This window comes from Erythrolamprus reginae, chromosome Z (genome assembly GCF_031021105.1).
Source record: "Erythrolamprus reginae isolate rEryReg1 chromosome Z, rEryReg1.hap1, whole genome shotgun sequence".
In the NCBI taxonomy this organism is placed as follows: Eukaryota; Metazoa; Chordata; class Lepidosauria; order Squamata; family Dipsadidae; genus Erythrolamprus; species Erythrolamprus reginae.
In genome coordinates this window covers 58,241,847-58,262,873 of record NC_091963.1, presented here as the reverse complement: position 1 = coordinate 58,262,873, position 21,027 = coordinate 58,241,847, and the positions used below count along the sequence as shown (strand labels likewise).

The window sequence follows — 21,027 nt, the reverse complement described above, 5'->3', positions numbered from 1 at the left end:
GGCCGATTCTAGGCGTTGTTCAAGAGCCTTAATTTTCCTCTCAGCTTCACGAAGAGCTGAAGTTGACTGAGAGGACTTGATCTTGGGCTTGCCCGAAGATTTCTCCTTATTTTTTACAGCCACCTTGCTTGGCTGGGCCTGCTCCTCCTCCCTAGTGACCTCGATTTTATCAGCCATCATAATATAGGGGCAGCGTACTCACAATCACGATCTCAAGCTTTTAGAAAAACTGGTTCTGCACTGAGAAGCCCACTCGTAAGTGAGGCTGTGTGTGCAATCCTGGAGGCTAGCCACAATTCCATTGGCTGCCAGGCCTCGGTGTCAGCCTCAGCGACAGTATCGAGGCAGATTAGGAGCCCTGCGACTGTTTGGCAGCCTGCCAGTTCGCGCCAATTTTGACAGCCGATTTGATTTTCGCGCCTTCGGGGGCTCCAAAAATGGCGGGCGCAACAATTGTATAGCCTCAGCAGACGAGGCAGCCACCCACAGAGACTCCAAGAGACCTTGCTCTTCAGTAGCGTTGCTTTTCCTGACAGGCGCCATAGGCAGCTCGAAAAACGCCGCCGCGATCGCTCACTGTGCTCTCGGAGCGATCAGCTGTTGAGCGGCTGTCAATTAGCCGCCGCGGCGGCGCGAATCTCTTGCCGCCCCCGTCAATGGGGGAGGGCGGACCTCCCCCACCTGGGGTGTTAGGGCTAAGTCTGGCCTCGGAGGTCAGTGACTTGAAGCCCCGTTGCTCCTTCTCAGGGCAGTACCCGCGGGAGGAAGAGGCCCCATAAGGAGGAATGGTGGGGGCGCTGCCCGCGGAGGGCAGGAAACCCCAAGCCGATCACGAACCTGTGGTAAAAGAAAGGAAAAAAGATTACAAGGTTCAAGCATAATTTAATTAAACATTATTTTCACTTATACTTATCCCGGAGGAAAAAAAAAAACTCAAGTCCTTAACCTCGACTGAGTTTTTTAAAACTGACTCCTTGGGGCAGCAAGGGGGCGGTATCTAATTATTATGTATTTATGTTAATTTAAAACTCAGTCCTACCAATAAGACTGGAGCTAAACCCATGCTGGACTCTCCTTCCAGAAGCATGGGAGAACATAAAACGTATCAGGAAAGTCTTAATGAACTCAATCTGTATAGTCTGGAGGACAGAAGGAAAAGGGGGGACATGATCGAAACATTTAAATATATTAAAGGGTTAAATAAGGTCCAGGAGGGAAGTGTTTTTAATAGGAAAGTGAACACAAGAACAAGGGGACAGACTTCTATGTTTCTATGTTTCTAAGATGCTTCACAGTATGCAAAAGACACTAATGAATCATCTTTTAAGGCAACATCTTTTCCCAGAATTGAGAGGCCGGGTGATTCTTGCCAGGCTGATATTTGCAGTTGCAGGGAGGGACAAAGACACCGCCTCCCAGTTGGGCATGCCCGCGCTATGCGTGGGCACGCCCACATGCTGCTAGGCAGCAATTAAGTGCTTAAGTCGGGCCGGGGGGGAAACGCTGCTGGCCCGACATTCCCGACAGCTGAAAGGAGTGAGAACACAAGTTGTTTCGTCGGGCCGGGTGGAAACGCTGCCAACCCAACATTCCTTTTGGCTGGGAGGGGCGGGGCACCGCCTCCAAGCTGATTGCTGATTGGCCCAGCATGGGAGCGCCCTTGAGCTATAACCAGTTTGCAAGGGCTGCCGGGAGCGAGGGGAGGGGTTTACAAGCCTATTTCAGGGCCTGCACTTCTCGTCCTCTCCCCTTCGCTCCCTGCTCACCTTCCAATCGGTTGGATACCTTTGGATTGCCCTTGGACCTTCGGATTGCCTTCTCCCTGGAAGCAGAAAGAGGAAGTCCGGATCATCCAAGATCATCGCCGCCATTACCACGTGGCCACAAGTAGCTGGAGGGTGTTGGGCTCTTGGTTTTCATTAATTTACAGGTTTCCCTGTGGAGCTTTTTGGCCCCAGTGGAATTTACGTTAATTTACTGTATTTAATTAATTTGGTACAGGCTAGTTCGGATTAGCCTTGTGTTTTTGCTGTGGTGAAATTTGTTGAACCAGTGGGGGAATTTACCTTTATTTGTGCCTTGCTACAATACCCCCATAAAATTTTAATTTTCTGTTAGTAGCGGGGATAGCCTGTTTTTAATTAACCACATTTAATTTTCTGGAAGAATTTTGTATAAACCAAGTTGAAGTGCCTGTTTTATTTACCAAATAGGGGAAATTTGAATTTGTGTAGTCTTGTGAAAATTTTTATTACTTCACCTGCATAATTGGAGGCAATAGTCAACTCTTTGGAGGCTGTTTCTAACTGAGCTTAGGGCACCTGGAAGCCAGTGCCCCCCCCTTAGGCCAGGTTATTGGCACATTACTAGGCTGAGCCATCTTATTTTGTTGCCAGCCTTGTTATTTTCCCGTAATTCAACAGTTTGTTGCATCCGTTTTAGTGTTGCCTCTCATTATTTGTTATTTATTTTAGACTTCATCGTTTAGTCTACTTAACGGGCATTTTTCTGGTGGTTAAAAATTTATCAAGGGTCTTAATTTTGGTGTATTGAGGCACTTCCTTAAGCTAACGTTTATTGGTTAATCTACTTAGAGCCATTGTCTACATTCACGGTTATACTAAATTATATAGGATATATTACATTTTAATTAAGCATTTTGTAGCTTTGGCAATTATGGCCCCACGAAAAGATAAGAGAAAGAATGTGGAGCCACAGGCCACATCCCTGCCTAAGCGTAGAGCGGTACCAACACAAAAAGCTAAGGAAACCAATGGGGCCAAAAAGGCAGCTGGGAATAATAATGGGAGGAACAAAGGAGACGGTCTCACTAATAATTTACTTTCCAAGTTACTAGACCCCATGGATGCGATGGAAAATAGGATGAGAGCCGGGGGCAACCAAACATTGGGAGGAGGTGCTGGGCAAGCAACCCAGAGTGTAGCAGGGACATTGACGGGCACTAGCAGGACATCTGAACCTGCTAGTTCAACAGTCAGGTGCCCAGGGAACCAGCAGGAAGACCAAGGCGGATCTGCACAACCCATGGGTGAGTCCAGAAGCACCACATCAAACACGAGCACTGACACACACTGCAATAGAGTTTGGTCTGGTAACCAGGTCACAGGGTCACAGCCTGCGGCATTCCTACTGGGGAAATAAGTTTGGTGGGCAACCAGGGCGTTAGTACGCTGGCCCCAACCCCGGTCACGGTAGCCCAGAACGCGGCACAACCAAACACCCTGTCAGGGGGGGAGGCAAAGGCATCACCCTTGTCTTGGAATTACTCCCCCACGATGCTCGGGTTTTATCTCCACCCCACAGTGAAGGAGAGAATTTGGAGGGGAGAATACATTGATGTGTTTTCCTTACTGAACAGGGATGTCCCCCCCCCAAAAAAAGGAAGAAGGGGGTACAGAAAAGCAGAAAAAGCAAAGGTGGAAAGAAGCATTAGCTCCTGGCTATATGGGTTCATGACATACTTTTACGTCAAATTAGAGAAGGAACCTAGCCAGGCCAAAGCCATGCTTAAATACATGGATACGACTGTGAGAACCCATTATGAATATGATGGCCCGGCCTGGCTTCAATATGATGAAAGGTTTTGCATGCATGCGGCAATGGACAAAGGATTGTCATGGGATGGGATGGTCAATGATTTATGGACCCATGTAACACATTCATGCCCCCCGCAAGGGTGAGCACATGGAAAGTGGGTATCTTATGCTGGCAAAAAACAACACACCGGCAACACACCGCCACTGGGCTGGGCAGGGGGTTCAGACACCCCTGCTTTGCTACGAATTTAGCACCAAGGGTGTTTGCAACCGGAGTCAGTGCAAAGACCACCACGCATGCGCCAACTGCGGGGGATGGCATGCAACACATGCATGTTCTAGAAATAAATCAAGGATGTTTAACCAGGACAGGTCAGCTGAACCCAGAGTTAACCAGCAAAATCAAGGAAAAGGGACCCAGCCCAATTAGATTGTCACGCCTTGCACTCTGGCTGCAAGGGTACAGTTTTAGGGATCATGCAAACAAATTAATCTCAGGTTTCAAAGAGGGTTTTAGGATTCCATACCAGGGCCCCAGAAAAGAGTTTGTGGCGTATAATTTAAGGTCTGTAAATGGTTTGGAGCATGTAGTCCGCAATAAAATACACAAGGAAGTGAAACAGGTTCGGGTAATTGGCCCCTTCCTGTCTCCCCCACTGAAGAAACTCAGAGTGTCCCCACTAGGGGTGGTGCCCAAGAAAGCCAAAGGCGAATGCAGACTGATTCATCATTTGTCCTTCCCCCCGGGTGAGTCAGTAAATGACTTCATTCCCGAAGCAATGTCTTCGGTAAGATACATCTCATTTGATGAGGCCATAAGAATGATTCATCATTGTGGGATATGCGCTTTGATGGGTAAATGTAACATCAAATCCGCTTTCCGGCTGTTACCCATTCACCCTGACGATTTTGATCTTCCGGGGTTTCACTTTGAAGGGGGATACTATATCGATAGGGCCCTCCCCATGGGTTGTTCAATGTCATGTTACCTCTGAGCGTTTTAGCTCATTTTTGGAGTGGGCGCACAAGCAGTGGACTGGCTCTGATTCCATTGTCCACTACCTACATGACTTCATGGTGGCCAGCTCAGCTGATAGCACCCAATGTAAATGGTTAATGGATGCTTTTAGGGCTCTTTGTGTACATAAGGACAGCAGTGGAAACACTGCCCTTGCCCAGTAACTAACCTCGCTTTGCTTTTCTCATGATTCTAGGTCCTGGCCTGTGTGAAGGAGGTGCCTGCGAGTCTGCCCACAATACTGATGTGTGGGCATAGCATGATTTTCTGGGCTGCCAGAAGAGCTGCAATGTCCCCTTGGGGAATACAGTTGGCTTTGAGTTGCCATGCCAAGGTGGAGTGGCTGGGATGCAGAGGGATGCGCTGGGATGGACTCCTCTCACTGCTGAGAAGCTGGAGCCGCGGAAGGGCTGGACCCAGTGTGTTGGTGTTATTTATTATTATTATTATTTATTAAATTTGTATGCCGCCCCTCTCCGCAGACTCAGGGCGGCTCACAGCAGCAATAGAAAACAATGTACAATACAAATCTAATATTACAAAGTTAAAAACCCATAATTTAAAAAAACATGCACACAACATACCATACATAAACTATATAGGCCTGGGGAAGATGTCTCAGTTCCCCCATGCCTGACGGCAGAGGTGGGTTTTAAGAAGTTTACAAAAGGCAAGGAGGATGGGGCAATCCTAATCTCTGGGGGGAGCTGGTTCCAGAAGGTCGGGGCTGCCACAGAGAAGGCTCTTCCCCTGGGACCCGCCAGACGACATTGTTTAGTTGACGGGACCCGGAGCAGGCCAACTCTGTGGGACCTGACTGGTCGCTGGGATTTGTGCGGCAGAAGGCGGTCCCGAAGATATTCTGGTCCGATGCCATGAAGGGCTTTATAGGTCATAACCAACACTTTGAATTGTGACTGGAAACTGATCGGCAACCAATGCAGACTGCGGAGTGTTGGTGAAACATGGGCACACCTAGGGAAGCCCATGATTGCTCTCGCAGCTGCATTCTGCATGATCTGGAGTTTCCAAACACTCTTCAAAGGTAGCCCCATGTAGAGAGCATTACAGTAGTCGAACCTCGAGGTGATGAGAGCATGAATGACTGTGAGCAGTGAGTCCTAGTCCAGATAGGCCCACAACTGATGCACCAGGCGAACCTGAGCAAACGCCCCCCTCGCCACAGCTGAAAGATGGTTCGCTAATGTAAGCTGTGGATCGAGGAGGACACCCAAGTTGCGGACTCTCTCTGAGGGGGTCAGTAGTGGACGGATAGATGGAATTATCCTTGGGAGGAAAAACCCACAGCCACTCCGCCTTATCAGGGTTGAGTTTGAGTCTCAACACCCATCCAGTCCCTAACAGCCTCCAGGCACCAGCATGTCACTTCCATTGCTTTGTTGACTGGACATGGGGTGGAGATGTACAACTGGTTATCATCAGTGTACTGATGATACCTCACCCCATGCCCCTGGATGATCTCACCCAACGGTTTCATGTAGATATTGAATAGCACGGGGGAGAGGACCGAACCCTGAGGCACCCCGCAAGGGAGAAGCCTAGAGGTCGACCTCTGACCCTCCACTAACACCAACTGTGACCGAGCGGACAGGTAGGAGGAGAACCACTGAAGAATAGTGCCTCCCACTCCCAACCCCTCCAGCCGGTGCAGAAGGATTCCATGGTCGATGGTATCGAAAGCCGCTGAGAGGTCAAAGGAGCACCAGGACAGAGAATAAACCCCTCTCTTGGGCCCGCCAGAGATCATCCATCAACGTGACCAAAGCAGTTTCCGTGCTGTAGCCGGGCCTGAATCCTGACTCCTGAGGGCCTAAATAATTGGCTTCTTCCAAGGACCGCTGGAGCTGGAGAGCCACCACCTTCTCGACAACCTTCCCCATAAAGGGAAGGTTGGAGATTGGATGATAGTTGTTGAGAATGGCTTGGTCCAGGGAAGGCTTCTTGAGGAGGGGGCGCACAAGTGCCTCCTTGTAGGGATCCGGAAAGGACCCCATTCCCAAAGATGCGTTGATACTTGGGTGGCAACGACCTTGGACTGTTGAAGGGCTTGGCACTTGTGGCCCAAGTCAGTGAGGACCTTCAGGTCATGAGGAATATGTGGCTCGATGGATTGCGCATGTGCCGAATTGTTTTCTAGGCATTTCATCTCTGGCTCCAAATAAATATAAAATGTAAAGAGTTTTCTCCCCCTTAAAAAGACTATAAATCTTCCTTAGAAAAATATAGGAAGAAACAAGAATCTGCCGGCATCAAAGTGAATTTGAAGATTTATGATTTCAAGCAAAGACGGAGGCGCTTTCGCTGTAACAAGGAAGTGATAAGTGAGTACAATAAATCTTAAAATGGCGGAGGGAGGGAAAAAAGAAGACCTCTCTAGCCTGGCTAATATTGAGAAAAAGCTGGATAAACTGCTGGATATTTGCAGTGGGTTTGAACAGAGATTCAACAAAGTTGAGACTAAAATGGAACAGATGGATTTAGAAGTTAAACAAATTAAAAAGGAAGGGGATTCTTCTGCTGGAAAGATACTGAAAGTTGAGAAACAAGTGATGGATTACGATGGAAAAATAAGACAAATAAATGACAGAATCGCAAATTTGGAGGACAGACAGAGAAGGAGGAATTTGCGTTTACGAGGGTTCAGAATGGATTTGCCCTCTGATTTTAAGTTAACAGAAGCTGTCTGTGCTTGGTTAAATAAACAGACAGGCATGCAGGTCAGCGTGGAGGAGCTGTTGCGTGTTCATTGGGCAGCCCCCAGGAGAGACGGCAGACAGAGAGATGTGATCATCGCTTTCCTCAGTGAAAAAAAAGCAGAGATGATTTATAAAACTTTGAAGACTTCTACGAGCCTTAAACAAGACGGAAATGAGATAAGGGTTCTGAGGGATCTTTCCTGGGAAACCCTGAGAGCGAGAGCTGTGTTGAAACCAATTGCAAGCCGGCTATATCAAAGTGGAACCAGATTTAGTTGGGGCTACCCAGTGGCCATCTTGGTGTTCCAGGACAATAAAATGTACAGAGCACGTTCATTGGAGGAGGGAAAGGCTTTACTGGATCAACTGGGGATTAAATTTGATGAAACTGGAGCACTAGCATATGAAGAAGAAGAGGCTTTTGACGGTCGGAGTACCCCAGATGAGGAGGAAAGACGAAGGGAAGAGCAGCTGAAGGAGTTAAGCGGGCAGGTGGAGGCCATCAGAAAGGAGCAGAGAAGAACACGGGCTCTGAGTGAGAAGAGAGCCAGAAAGTGATGGTGTTTGGTCCCTTGTCTTGTTGTGGGGGGGGGGGGGGGAAAGGAAAAGGAAAAGAATTATTACTATTACTATTACTATTATTGTTGTTATTATTATTATTTTTCTTGGAGATGCCTTGGGATTCCTGTATATCTGTCATTCAGTGGGGGAAGTCTAAGGGGGAGAAAAAGGTGGTTTAAGAATTTAAAATTAAGGAAGAAATTAAAGAAGGAATTATTTAAAGGAGAAAGGAGGGGGGGAGAAATTTTCTCTTTTATAAAATTAAAAAGGGTTGAAAGAGGAGCTAGTTTGAGTGGGAAGGCAATCCAGATAATGTGCCTCAGGTATGGGCAAGGTTTTTTCTTGTCTTCTCCCCTCTCAGTGGGGGGAGCACAGGGGGAGGCACGTTGGGGGGGGGTAATAGGGGTAAAGAAAAGGGAAAAATATAAACCAAGGGCAAAACAAGAGGGGAAAAGGGTGTTTTTGGTATATTATGACGGAGTGTAAGATAATGGTTTTAAATGTGAATGGTTTGGGATCGGATTTGAAACGTTTTAGGATATTAAGGATGGCTAAGCAATATAAGGTGGATATTATGATTTTGACAGAACCACATAAAAGAAGGGGAGGAAGGGATAACTTGATTAATGATAGAAATTGGAAATGGGTGTTTGAGTCAAGAGGAACACAAAATAGTCGAGGCACAGCGATTCTGATTTATCAGAGGGTTAATTTTGAAGAGGTCGGAATTCAGAAAGACAGAGAAGGAAGGTGGATATTTGTTAAAGGGAAAATAAATCAAAAGAAGTTGACATTAGCAGCAATTTATGCCCCGAATGGGAAAACAAAACAATTTATAATAAATACTAAGAAGAAGTTAGACAATTTTAAGGAGGGCTCAACTTTTTTGGCAGGAGATTTTAATATGCAATTAACAAATGGGAATGCAAATAGCAGGATGTTACATTTAAATAGACTTAATATGGTGGATCTACATGCAAATATTTTAAACAGAGCTACATATTATTCAGCAAGATATCACACATTTAGCTGCATAGACTACATATTAATGAATAGGGGAGGTAATATACAAGTTAAAAAAGTAGACATTAAAAGTATATGGATATCAGATCATGCCCCACTATTGGCAGAATTGGAAATAGGTCAGGAACGAAATCAAAAAATTTGGAGATATAATGCAGTGGTAACTGCTAGGGAACAAGATAAAGAGAAATTGCAAACAGAGTTATCAGAATATTTTAGAATTAATGATGTGGGTGGTATTAAACAATCAATTGTATGGGATGCATGTAAGGCCTTCATGAGGGGACAATGTATATGTATGGAAGCAGATATTAGGAAGAGGTGGGGTAGAGAGAGGGAAAGGAAGATAAGGGAAATAGATTTGATACAAGAGCAGTTAAGAATAACGAAAAGTAGAGATTGGAATAGTTTATTGAAATTGAAAAAGAAACAGTTGATGGTGTATGATGAGATTAAATGGAATAAGATGAGAATGGCGATGCGACAAAAAATACAGAGTTGGGGGACAAGATCAATGCAGCAAATGGCGAGATATCTGAAGAAGAGGAAAGAAAAATCATGTATTTTAGCATTGAGGGACACCAGTGGAGTGGTTAGATATGGTAATGACCAATTAGAGGAGATAATGAGGAAATATTATGAAGATTTGTATAAAGAGGAGCAAGTGAAGATAGAAGTCCTCAAGGTTGGGAAAATAGTAAGTGAAGAAGACAAACAAATTTTGAATGCAGAAATTACACAAGATGAAATTGCTAGAGTAATTAAAACAAGCCAAAGCACCGGGCCCAGATGGGTTTACAGGGGAATTCTATAAAACTTATGTGAATGTTTTGCTGCCGCATTTGGGGAAATTGTTTAATAATATATTGTCAAATCGTGATATCCCGCAGACATGGAAGCTTTCAGAAATTGTTACCATTCCGAAGATGGGTCGAGATTTAAGAGAGCCTGGGTCTTACCGTCCGATCAGTTTGGCAAATCAGGATTATAAAATATTTATGAAAATACTGGCAAATAGATTAGAAAATATTTTACCAAAAATAATTGAAGAGGATCAATATGGATTCGTGAAGGGAAGGAAAATAAGTGAACCAATTAGAAATGTTAATGAATGTGATGCACCATGCTACCGCTACTAAAAGGAAATTGGGAATTTTGAAATTAGATGTTTATAAAGCGTTCGATAAAGTTAACCATAGTTACTTATATAAATTATGTAACAAATTAAATATGGGGGGAAAATTTTGTGAAACTATAAAAGAGATTTATAAAGGAAATGAAGCATATATAAGAGTGAATGGACAAAGAACGCAGAGTATTAAAATATTAAACGGCACCAAGCAGGGATGCCCTCTGTCTCCAAAATTATTCGTAATAGCAATAGAGATCTTAGCTAATAAGATAAGACAAGATAACACTTGGGCAGGATATAGAATAGGGGAATTAGAAATGAAAATAAATTTATTTGCAGATGATGCAATTATATTGACCCAAACCCCGATGGAGATGATTAAAGGTATAATAAATATTTTAGAAGAGTTTAAGCAGGAATCGGGACTGTTGGTTAATATGGAAAAATCAGAGATTATGTGTTTAAATATAGATCCGAGAGAACAGATAGAAATTAGGAAAGAATCAGGGTTGAAATTAGGACTTAAAAAAATAAAATATTTGGGAATTTGGTTATTAAAAAACCCAGTGAAAATGGAAGAGATTAATTATAGAATAACATGGAGGAAAATGTTGAAACAGATGAGGAGCTGGAAAGATAAAAAGCTAAGGAGACTCTCTAAAATAAGAGCTTTAAAAATGATGATAGCTCCCAAGATGATGTACCTATTTCAGGTGCTGTCGGGGGGGGGTTATCGGTATGTAAGGTTAAAGAGTGGGACAAAAAAATAAATTATTGGATTGAAGAAGATAAGAGACCAAGAATAAGAAAAAAGTGGTTAATTGCGAATGAAAAAGAGGGGGGATGGGGTGTTCCATGTTTGGAGCTTTTCAAATGGAAAGGTTAATGGAGTTGCAATTAAGTGAAAATAAATGGGCGAAATTGGAAAAACAGATAAACGGGATGAATAATAGAGAATTAATTTTTAGAAAGTGGAATAGGAGAGATATAGGTAAATTAATAGGCCCAATGAAAGGGACTATGGAAATTTGGAAAAAATGGCAAGGGAAAATAGGATTATATAAATCTAAACTGTCATCGCTTTATGTAATAAATAGAGAAAACGAAATTAACTTAAATAGGGTTATAGGAGAGTTGAAGGGAAGAGGGATAACTAAGATAGAACAGTTATACGAGAAGGATGGCAGGCCAAGTAGAAATCGTATAGAATGGTGGTTAGGTAAGGGAAGATGGCTACAAATAAATGCAATATGTAAATATCTACCGTATATACTCGAGTATAAGCCGACCCGAGTATAAGCCGAGGCACCAATTTTTGCCACAAAAACTGGGAAAACGTATTGACCCGAGTATAAGCCGAGGTTAGAAAATGCAGTGGCTACTGGTAACTTATAAAAATGGAAAACAATAAAATTACATTAATTGAGACATGTTTTAGAATATTTATTTTAAAGAAAACCAGTAAACTAGCTCTGTAAATTTAAAAGAGGGTAAACAAATTAACAATATTAACAATAAATTAAAAAGTAAAAAAAGTAGCTCGATCAGGAACAAAGCTAAAACCTAAGAGTTAAAATCCTTCAAAACTGGATTCCTTCTCATCATTAATTGGATTTACATTATTGTTCTGTTTTTATAAATGCTGTGAGCCACCCTGAGTCCTTGGAGAGGGATTGCATACAAATCCAATTAAATAAATAAACAAACAAACAAACAAACAAATAAGTGTATCCAAAGAAGAGCTTCAGCATTAGCTGCTGTGAGGTTATCAGCATAGAAAACCAAATAGATAGATAGATAGATAGATAGATAGATAGATAGATAGATAGATAGATAGATAGACAGACAGACAGACAGAAAAATAGATAGGTAGATAGATAGATAGATAGATAGATAGATAGATAGATAGATAGAAATAGATAGATAGATAGATAGATAGATAGATATAGATAGAAAGATAGATAGACAGACAGACAGATAGAAAAATAGATAGATAGATAGATAGATAGATAGATAGATAGATAGATAGACAGACAGACAGACAGACAGACAGACAGAAAAATAGATAGGTAGATAGATAGATAGATAGATAGATAGATAGATAGATAGATAGATAGATAGAAATAGATAGATAGATAGATAGATAGATATAGATAGAAAGATAGATAGACAGACAGACAGATAGAAAAATAGATAGATAGATAGATAGATAGATAGATAGATAGAAAGATAGACAGACAGACAGACAGAAAAATAGATAGGTAGATAGATAGATAGATAGATAGAAATAGATAGATAGATAGATAGATATAGATAGAAAGATAGATAGACAGACAGACAGACAGATAGAAAAATAGATAGATAGATAGATAGATAGAAATAGATACAGATAGATAGATAGATAGATAGATAGATAGAAAGAAAAATAGTTAGATAGAAAAATAGATAGAAATAGATACAGATAGATAGATAGATGATAGATAGATAGATAGATAGATAGACAGACAGATAGATATAGATAGAAAGATAGACAGACAGATAGAAAAATAGATAGATAGATAGATAGATAGATAGATAGAAAGAAATAGATACAGATAGATAGATAGATAGATAGATAGATAGAAAAATAGATAGATAGAAAAATAGATAGATAGAAAGATAGACAGATAGAAAAAGAATTCCTGTCTAGCTCTGCCTCATAACACATTATTAGATCCTATCCAAGCAAGGACAGCAACTACCACAAAATACCATTTTTTAAACAGTTTAAATCCTTTCAAAGGAGGGGGAGGAGAATCTGACAGCAGGGGGCCTTTTTAATCCGACTCACCATTGCAAATGGCTGCCTTCTTTGCTTGAGCCAGGGAGAGGAACTACGGCATGCAAGAGGGACAAAAGCTGGTGCCTCCTCGCTCTGGCTCAAGCAATGGCGCCCTCGTGTGGTGACTTTGTCAATGACCCGAGTATAAGCCGAGGCTGTGTTTTTCAGCCCATTTTTGGGGCTAAAAAACTCGGCTTATACTCGAGTATATACGGTAAATGAAAGGGAGAATAAAGAAGTATTATGGCGAGAGGAGACAGGGTTAGAGAAAATAATAAGAGAAAAAAGTGAGGGGATAAAGGCGCAAGCAACTAATATATACAAACTGCTAGTGCAGTCAGATGGGGACACGATTGATGGATTGACTAAATGGTGGCAAAATGAGATATTAGTAGAGGTACAAGAAATGGAAAATATAGTAGAAGATATAAGGAAAATTAAAAATACAAGAATTAGGGAAATGAGAAGGAAAATATTACATAAGTGGTATTTTACTCCCGTTCAATTTGCACATTTTCAGCAGAATGTCAGGGGGAATTGTTGGCATGGTTGTCAAGATAAAGGAGTGTTTATGCATATGTTTTGGGAATGCCTGATAGTGCAGGAATTTTGGCAAAAAGTGAAAGAGGATATCAATGGAATGTTAAATATACAATGGACAATCACTAAGGAAATGGCAGTACTAGTAAAAAGCAATGCGATGGGAGAATTTAGAGAAATAAAAAAAGCAGCAATAGAAAGTGCTCAGGCAGTAATAGTTTTGGGTTGGAAGGATGCGACAAAATGGACAATGCAAAATTGGTATAGGTACATGGTGGATCATATTCAATTTGAAATTATGGAAAAAAGGATAAATTTGGATAATGAAACTGATTTGGGACGGCTGATGGGACGGTGGGACAAGGTAAGACGATATATGACGAGCAGAATCCGAGACCAAGCTACAAGAAATAAACTAGAATCACTCTATAATATGTAGACAGATATATTGCTCTTGGGTTAAGTGGATTATAAAAGAAATACCCCCAATTTGGTGGTGGGGAATGTGTGTATGTCGGGGTGGTGGGCACAATTCACATTTCACTACGCACTGTTTTATGTTGTGTGATTTTAAATTGTTAAAAATCAATAAATAAAATTTATAAAAAAAAAAAAAAAGGAATATGTGGCTCAGCACATGTCAGGTGTGGTCTTGGATCCTGCCTCGCAAGGTTTGGAGATATGCACAGCATCCAAGGGCAATTGACAAACAGAGGCTACGGGTTAACAATGAAATTGAAAATTTATTTTTGGCCAAAGGGGATTTATAATTAGGCATCCAGACATTCGCATTCATATTCCAGATCTTTACCGTTCAGATGGGGTACACTTGACAGATGTTGGCAACGACTTCTTCTTGACAGACCTGCAGTGGGGCCTACAGGAGCTGGTGCAGGCTTAGGTGGGGTGCTGGGGGCCAAGATAGAGATCTGACCCTCAGCTATAGCAGAAACCAGGTGGAAAGGGTGTCAGTAGCAACTGTGTGTTCTCCCTTGGGCATCTTTTAAAAGGTGATGGGCTCCTTCGTCACACAACTCATGCTTCCTCCCCAGACGGAGCGGTGGGAAGGAGGAGCACTTGGGGTTCATCTACGTCACTTCCAGTTCCGGGTCATTCAGGTGAGCCCTCCCAGACGCTGGGTGTGGCTGTCTCATTTGGGTGAAGGCATGGCATGCTTCACCCTTACCAAGCAAGGAGTTCGCCCATTAGTTGCCCAGGTATGTTGTGTTCAGATATTCCACCCCATTTAACTCCCTCTGCAGGTCTCTTACTGTAATCAATAAAGTGACCCATTTTCATCCAGCTCTTACGTTCGAGTGTTCATTCCCTGTCCAATGCAACTGCATGTCTTCCCTTTGCAGCATGATAAAGATACAACTGGTTTCAAGACATTGCTAGAATGTGCTATATTTGTGCTTATAAAACACTGAAGTCCCTTTCTCCAAAATGAATTCCAAGTGCTGTACAGGCGTAAAATCCTGGCAAGCATTCAATATTAAATACATAAGTTTGCATATCAGATTATTATCAGATATTGATAAACAAGACTTGATGTCTTTGCTCATTCCAAGATTGAATAAGCTGGGAAACTAAATCCTAATATACATGTGCCATAATTTAAATGCGAGAAAACAAAACGATTAATATCTTACTATTTCCATGATGGTCTAACCTAGAATGGATTTGCTTTATTTGTAATTCATTCTAGGAAAGCAATTTATACAATTACTGATTATATAAGTACCATCTTAAAATAATGTAGTATGTCCCTAAATTCTGCAATAATTAAGTAGAAATGCAACTCAATTATATTTAAGTCTCTTCCCAAATATGCATTCACAATTAAACATATTATAACTTACAACAGAACTGCTGAGATTCTTCATTCTCTCCACAACACATTTCATGGTCTTCAGCACAGGTAAATAAATACTGACCTGCAAAATAAATCAGTAGCACTCTAGATGACCTAGGGATATCTTAGCAGAGAAACACTTTCCAGGATGATACATTACCCAATGGAGAATTAACCTAATTTAGAACTAAATGATATTCTATGGTTCAACACATGATGGAATTATAATATATGGTTTTGAGTGAACTCACCCAAATTTAGCTCAATTTTAAAAAAACCTATTGCTAAACCTGCCACACAGATAAAGACAGCTTTTTTCTTCCTACCTAAATTTCAATTGAGAATTCTAGATATAGGGAAGGACAAAGTATTAAAATCTCTTCTTGCAGTAAGTTAGTAAGTTGCGGTGAGTTAATAAGTTGTGGTAAGTGTTGTGGTTAGCTCTGGCCCAGCTCCTGCCCCAAGGACTGTGGATGTGGGGGAGACATCCACATGTTTTGCCCCCGGTGGAATCTGCTGATGAAGGCTTCTCTGACCAAGAAGACATGAGTGACAGGGAGGAGGAGAGTGTGGCAGACAGCTCAGAAGGAGATCAATTATCTAGCTCCTCCTTGGATTCAGAACAAGAGTTAATGATACAGCCACGCATGCGGAGAGCGATGCATAGGCAACAACAACTGAGAGATCATTATCAAAGAAAATGAGGCCACCTGTGGTTGGATGGGGCTGTGGTAATTAGTGAGGCTGCTATAAATAGCAGCCTGTGGGTTTGGCCATTGTGGAGGATTATCTGATTGTTGTATTTCGTGACTGCTTTATTCACTTTGACTTTTTGTGTGTGCTGATTTTTCCCCGCTTTGAAACTAAACCAGAGCAAAGTGTGTTTCACTTTGTGAAAGAAGGACTGTGAATTGCCTCACAGCTGCAAGCTAAGTATCACAGAACTGAAAAGGGACTTGTATAAATCACCAGTTTGTTTGGAGACCAGTGCTCTTTGCTATACCAAAAGAGGGCTTAGTTTAAGTGAATTTTCATTATAAAGAACATTGTTTTGAATTTTCAAACATGTGTGTGTCTGAAATTTGTACCTGTGAATTTTTGGGAGGATTCTACCAGAGAGCCCGACAGAACAGGTAAGTTAGATGAACTGGCTGAGTCGAAGAACAGTAACTTGTTGTTATTATTGTTATTATTATTATTGTTGTTGTTTTGTTGTTGTTGTTATTATTATTGTTGTTGTTATTATTGTTATTATTATTGATATGCTGGATTTTGTATCACAATACAATAAGTCTAACACTTCTCAAGCGTCTAAGATTGTGTGATGTACAGTGGAACCTCGACATACAAGCAGCTCTACTTACGAGCTACTCGAGATAAGAGCTGGGAGGGGAGCGACATTTTTGTTCGCCTCCCGAGCTCACATTCGGGATACGAGCGCCAAGGAGCTGTCTCCTGAAGCCGAATGCTAACTTCCGTGTTCGGCTTCAGGAGACAGCTCTTTGGCGCTCGTATCCCGCGTGTTTTAAAAGGTTGCAGCCGGCCTGGGGGGTTCGGGGGCTTCCCCCCGAGCCCCCCAGGCCGGCTGCGATGTTTTAAAACACGCACGCCGCTTCGCAGCTGTCTCCTGAAGCCGAACGCTAACTTCCGCGTTCGGCTTCAGGAGACAGCTGCGAAGCGGCGCGGGTGTTTTAAAACGTGGCAGCCGGCCTGGGGGGTTCAGACACTATACTTTTCCGCCCACCCCCCCAAAAAATTAGAGGGAACACTGCCTGTAACCCCGGGCCCACCACTAGTTCATGTTGTACATACTCCTGATCAGTTGGAGGATGATGAAGATATTGAGGGCTTGGATTCAGATAGTGTTTATGAATTAGTGGGGGGCCTGGGGTTACAGGTAGGAGAATAGGTGGGAGGCCAACCACAGGATGGGGCTATGAGTTCAGGATCTAGCAAGGGAGAATCAGATGCTTGCTGGGTTAACCCGAAATTTAGAAGGGCCCAAAAACATAGAGAACAGAGGTCTGGAAGAAGATATTAAGGAGAGGGATGGGTTAAATACTGTAGTGATGTATTTGGCACGTCAAGGGGTCAGTGGAGAAGAAGGGTGGAGTTTCAACATTGCCGAAGGGAAGATGGATGTGTTTCTTGCCGCTCTCAAGTAAGCAAAAGGATTTTGTGTTGTTAACAGTCAGTTCTGCTGTTTTTCAAAGTCATGCTGTTAGAAAAATAAATCTTGTTAAGTGGAGCAGGAGAAGGAATGTAAGAAGTGCAGCTAAGAGAGATAACGGACCAAGTGCCTGTATGGAATGTGTTTGAATTACAGGAGAGCAGAGAAATAAATGGAGTTTCTTTTATTCATGAAATGATGCATTTAATAAGAGTTATTTGTAATTGCTAAATTTCTACCAGAAACCAGAACAATTCATAAACATTTCTGTATCAGAGTCCTCAAGTTCTTCATCATCCTCCAACTGACCAACTGACACACACCCCTCCTCAGAGTCCCTCCCCTCCCCTGGAGGAAAATTAGGGTGAGGTTTATCAGGGAACTGAACATGAAAGTTAGCAATCAAAGCAGGAGCATCAAAGTCATGAGCATCCATCCAAACAGTGGTGTCAGGCCCACCTCCGGACCATTCCACCTGGTATTGGAAACGGTCGTTGAGCCAACGAGAGTCCCAGATGCTAGTAATGTCCAAGCGTTGTAGTGGAATGCAAAGGGCGGCGTCCGGATGGGAGGGAGCAGGACTGGCAGGGCCCGGGAGTGGAGAGTCAGGGGAGACTGGCAGCAATAGTGGGCGATGAAAAACGGGATGCACCCGCATGGAAGAAGGTAGAGTCAAATGGTTATGTGACAGGATTGATGACCTTTTCAACAGGGAAAAGCCCAATGAAATGTTGATCCAGCTTGTGGTGAGGTTCAGAAGAAAGGTATTTGGTAGAAACCCAAACTTGATCGCCAACAGTCAATGGGGGAGTGTCTCTGCAGGAACGGTCGGCAAAGCATTTGTAGTCTCCTTTGGCTTGAGTTAAGGAACGTTGGACGAGTTGGTGAACGGCACATAACTCGTTGAGAAAATCACCAGCACGTGGAAACAGCGAATCAGCAGGAATGAGCAGAAACAAGCGGGGTTGGAACCCATAGGTGGCGCAGAACAGTGTGGTCTGGGTAGAGGTATGTTCAGAATTATTAAGGGCAAACTCAGCTAGAGATATATTTGGACCAATTGGTTTGTCTGTCGTGAACAAAACGACGGAGGTAATGTTGCAGGATGCCAATAACTTTTTCTGTGCCCCCATCGGTTTGGGGGTGATGGGTAGATGCCAGGGAAATCTTGACTTGGAGAGAGGTCATAAGTTCTTTCCAAAACTGGGCAGTGAATTGCGGACCGCAGTCGGAGACGATGGTGTCGGGTTATCCGTGGAGGCGGAAGATGTTTTGGATCAATAGGTGAGCTGTGATTTTGGCTGTAGGGATTCGACGACAAGGGATGAAATGAGCCATCTTGGTTAACATGTCCACCATAGTTCCCTCTAAGCTGAGCAGTGAGCAATCGCTCACTTAAAAATCATCATCAACTCAGAGTTTTCCAAACCTGCCCAGAAGCCGAGAGGGAAAGAGTGAGAGGGAAGGAGAGAGAGAGGAAGAGAGGAAGAGAGAGAAACAGATAGAAAAAAGAGAGGAAGGAAAAGAGAAAGAAAAAGAATGGGAGTAAGGAAGAGAGAAAGAAAATCAAAATCTAGTTGGAAACTAGCTCAACTATTTAAGTGGCATTTTGATATTTATAGAGTTGCCCTATTATGAGCTCACTGTTATAGACACACAGTACAGTATCTTATTTTTAAATTCTCTGAGGCAAAACAGGGTGGGTTTTTTATTTATTTGTTTGTTTGTTTATTTATTATTTCTGTGCCGCCCAGTCCCAAAGGGACTGCTGCTCAGACACTATACTTTTCCGCCAAAAAATTAGAGGGAACACTGATGTCCACTATTACAAATATAGCAGTGAACCCTTGGGAAACAGGTAAGCAACTGAGGGAGTCCATAGAAATGGTACCCCAGGGTCTTTCAGGTGTAGGTAAAGGTTGCAATAATCCCTGAGGGGGGTCCGGTGGCGGCTTTGGCTTGGTGACAACGGATTCATGAGTTAACGTAGGTACAGACATCATGGCGGAGTCTGGGCCACCAAAAGGTACGAGAAATGAGGCGTAGGGTTTTGAAGAGGCCAAAATGGCCGGCGGCAGGATTATCGTGACACTGGTTGAGGATGAGAACTCGGAGTGGACCTGCGGGAATGTAGAGCAGGTCGCGGTAATGCAGCAAGTCCTCAGTAATGGTCCACAGAGAATCAGGTTCTAGATCTTGTTTCCTTTGGGTGACAAAGGGGTCCTGGCATTGTGCTTCTCGAATTCTGTCGTGAAAATCTACCGCAGTGTGAGTGGCTGCGATCGATGTGAGAGGCAGAATGGTACGAAGCGGCACAGGTTCGTGGTTTTGGGTGTATTCGGGTTTGCAAGACAGTGCGTCGGCTTGTTTGTTGTCCCACTTAGAAATGTAGTTAATGCGGAAGTCGAATCTGGCAAAGAAGAAGGACCATCGGATTTGTCTCTGGCTTAGCTTCCTGGCAGTTTGGAAAAATTCCAAGTTTTTGTGATCAGTTCTGACCTGTACTTGGTGACGGGCAAAAGCAGTCTTGATGGCTAAAAGTTCCTTTTCCCAAATGGTATAGTTCTGTTCGGGAGGTTTTAATTTCCTAGAATAATAGGCACAGGGAAATAAAGGTCCGCCGTCTTGGTGTTGTTGGAGAAGTACAGCTCCTACTCCAACATCGTAGGCATCGGCTTCAAAGATAAATGGACGGCGGGGATCAGGATATTGGAGAATAGGTTCTTGCATGAAAGCTTTTTTGAGATTAAGAAAGGCTTGTTCTTTGGTGCCCCGTTGAAATGGAACGTTTTTCTGGAGAAGGCAAGTGAGGGGTGCAGTCAAGGTGGCGAAGTTAGGGATGAAGGTTCGGTAGTAGTTGACAAAACCCAGATATCTTTGGCTTGAACTGGTGGTTGCCATGTTTGCAAGGCGGCGAGTTTTTTTGTGTCATCAGCTTCCTTGCAAAATCTGCATTTTGGGTCATCAGGTGATTTTTCAATTCTGGCCTTGATTGCATTTGTTCTGATTGCTTGCTACTGGGCCTTCTGAAACCTCCTGTCTCCTTCTTCAGTGTTCCATTAATGAACCATAACCAGGTCTTCTCCTTATCAATTTTTCCTTAAATCTTGTCGAGGAACTGCCCATGCAAAGCTTTATTGCGCCAGCTGTTGGCTCTGGTTTGCATTGCAGTTTTCCTATACTGGTTCTTTGTCCGCTGTGTTTTCAGAAGCTCCTGGTTGCTTACTTTAATTAATGCAGGTTGTTCACTTTCTTTGACTTATTCTGCCAGTGCAGGCTTTTCTTCTTCTACTGTTTGTTTTACTTGTAAAAGTCCTTTGCCACAGATTTTCTGGATAGATATAGTCTGTCGACATCATTATGAGGGTGAAGTGAATAAGTGAATGGTCATGAGTTTTCTTGTTTTTCTGTCCAAATTGTTGAGTTCAGCTTGTGTCCAGTTTATTATGCCAGGGTATCTTATGACAGGTGTAGCCCATGTATTTACAGCCCTGATAGTATTGCCTCCATTGAGCTTGCTTTTGAGAATTTTTCTGACTCTTTTTGTGTATTCTTTGCTGACCATGTTTTTCACATGCCCATGTTTGATGTCGTCCAGGTAGTATGCCCAGGTATTTAGAGGCCTCTGGCTTA

At 42.8% G+C, this 21,027-nt stretch overlaps 1 protein-coding gene across 3 annotated transcripts in view; it reads right to left on the bottom strand.

Annotated features, from left to right (window-relative positions):
• Positions 1-21,027, bottom strand: part of HUS1 (HUS1 checkpoint clamp component) — a 109,904-nt gene that overhangs the window by 29,509 nt on the left and 59,368 nt on the right. For 2 of the 3 annotated variants that reach the window (XM_070767118.1, XM_070767117.1), the window contains exon 5: positions 15,232-15,306. The exons of the other annotated variant lie outside the window; for it this stretch is intronic. In XM_070767118.1, coding sequence (XP_070623219.1) covers positions 15,232-15,306 — 75 coding nt within the window. The remainder of the gene's footprint in view (positions 1-15,231; positions 15,307-21,027) is intronic. 3 annotated transcript variants of the gene reach the window in all.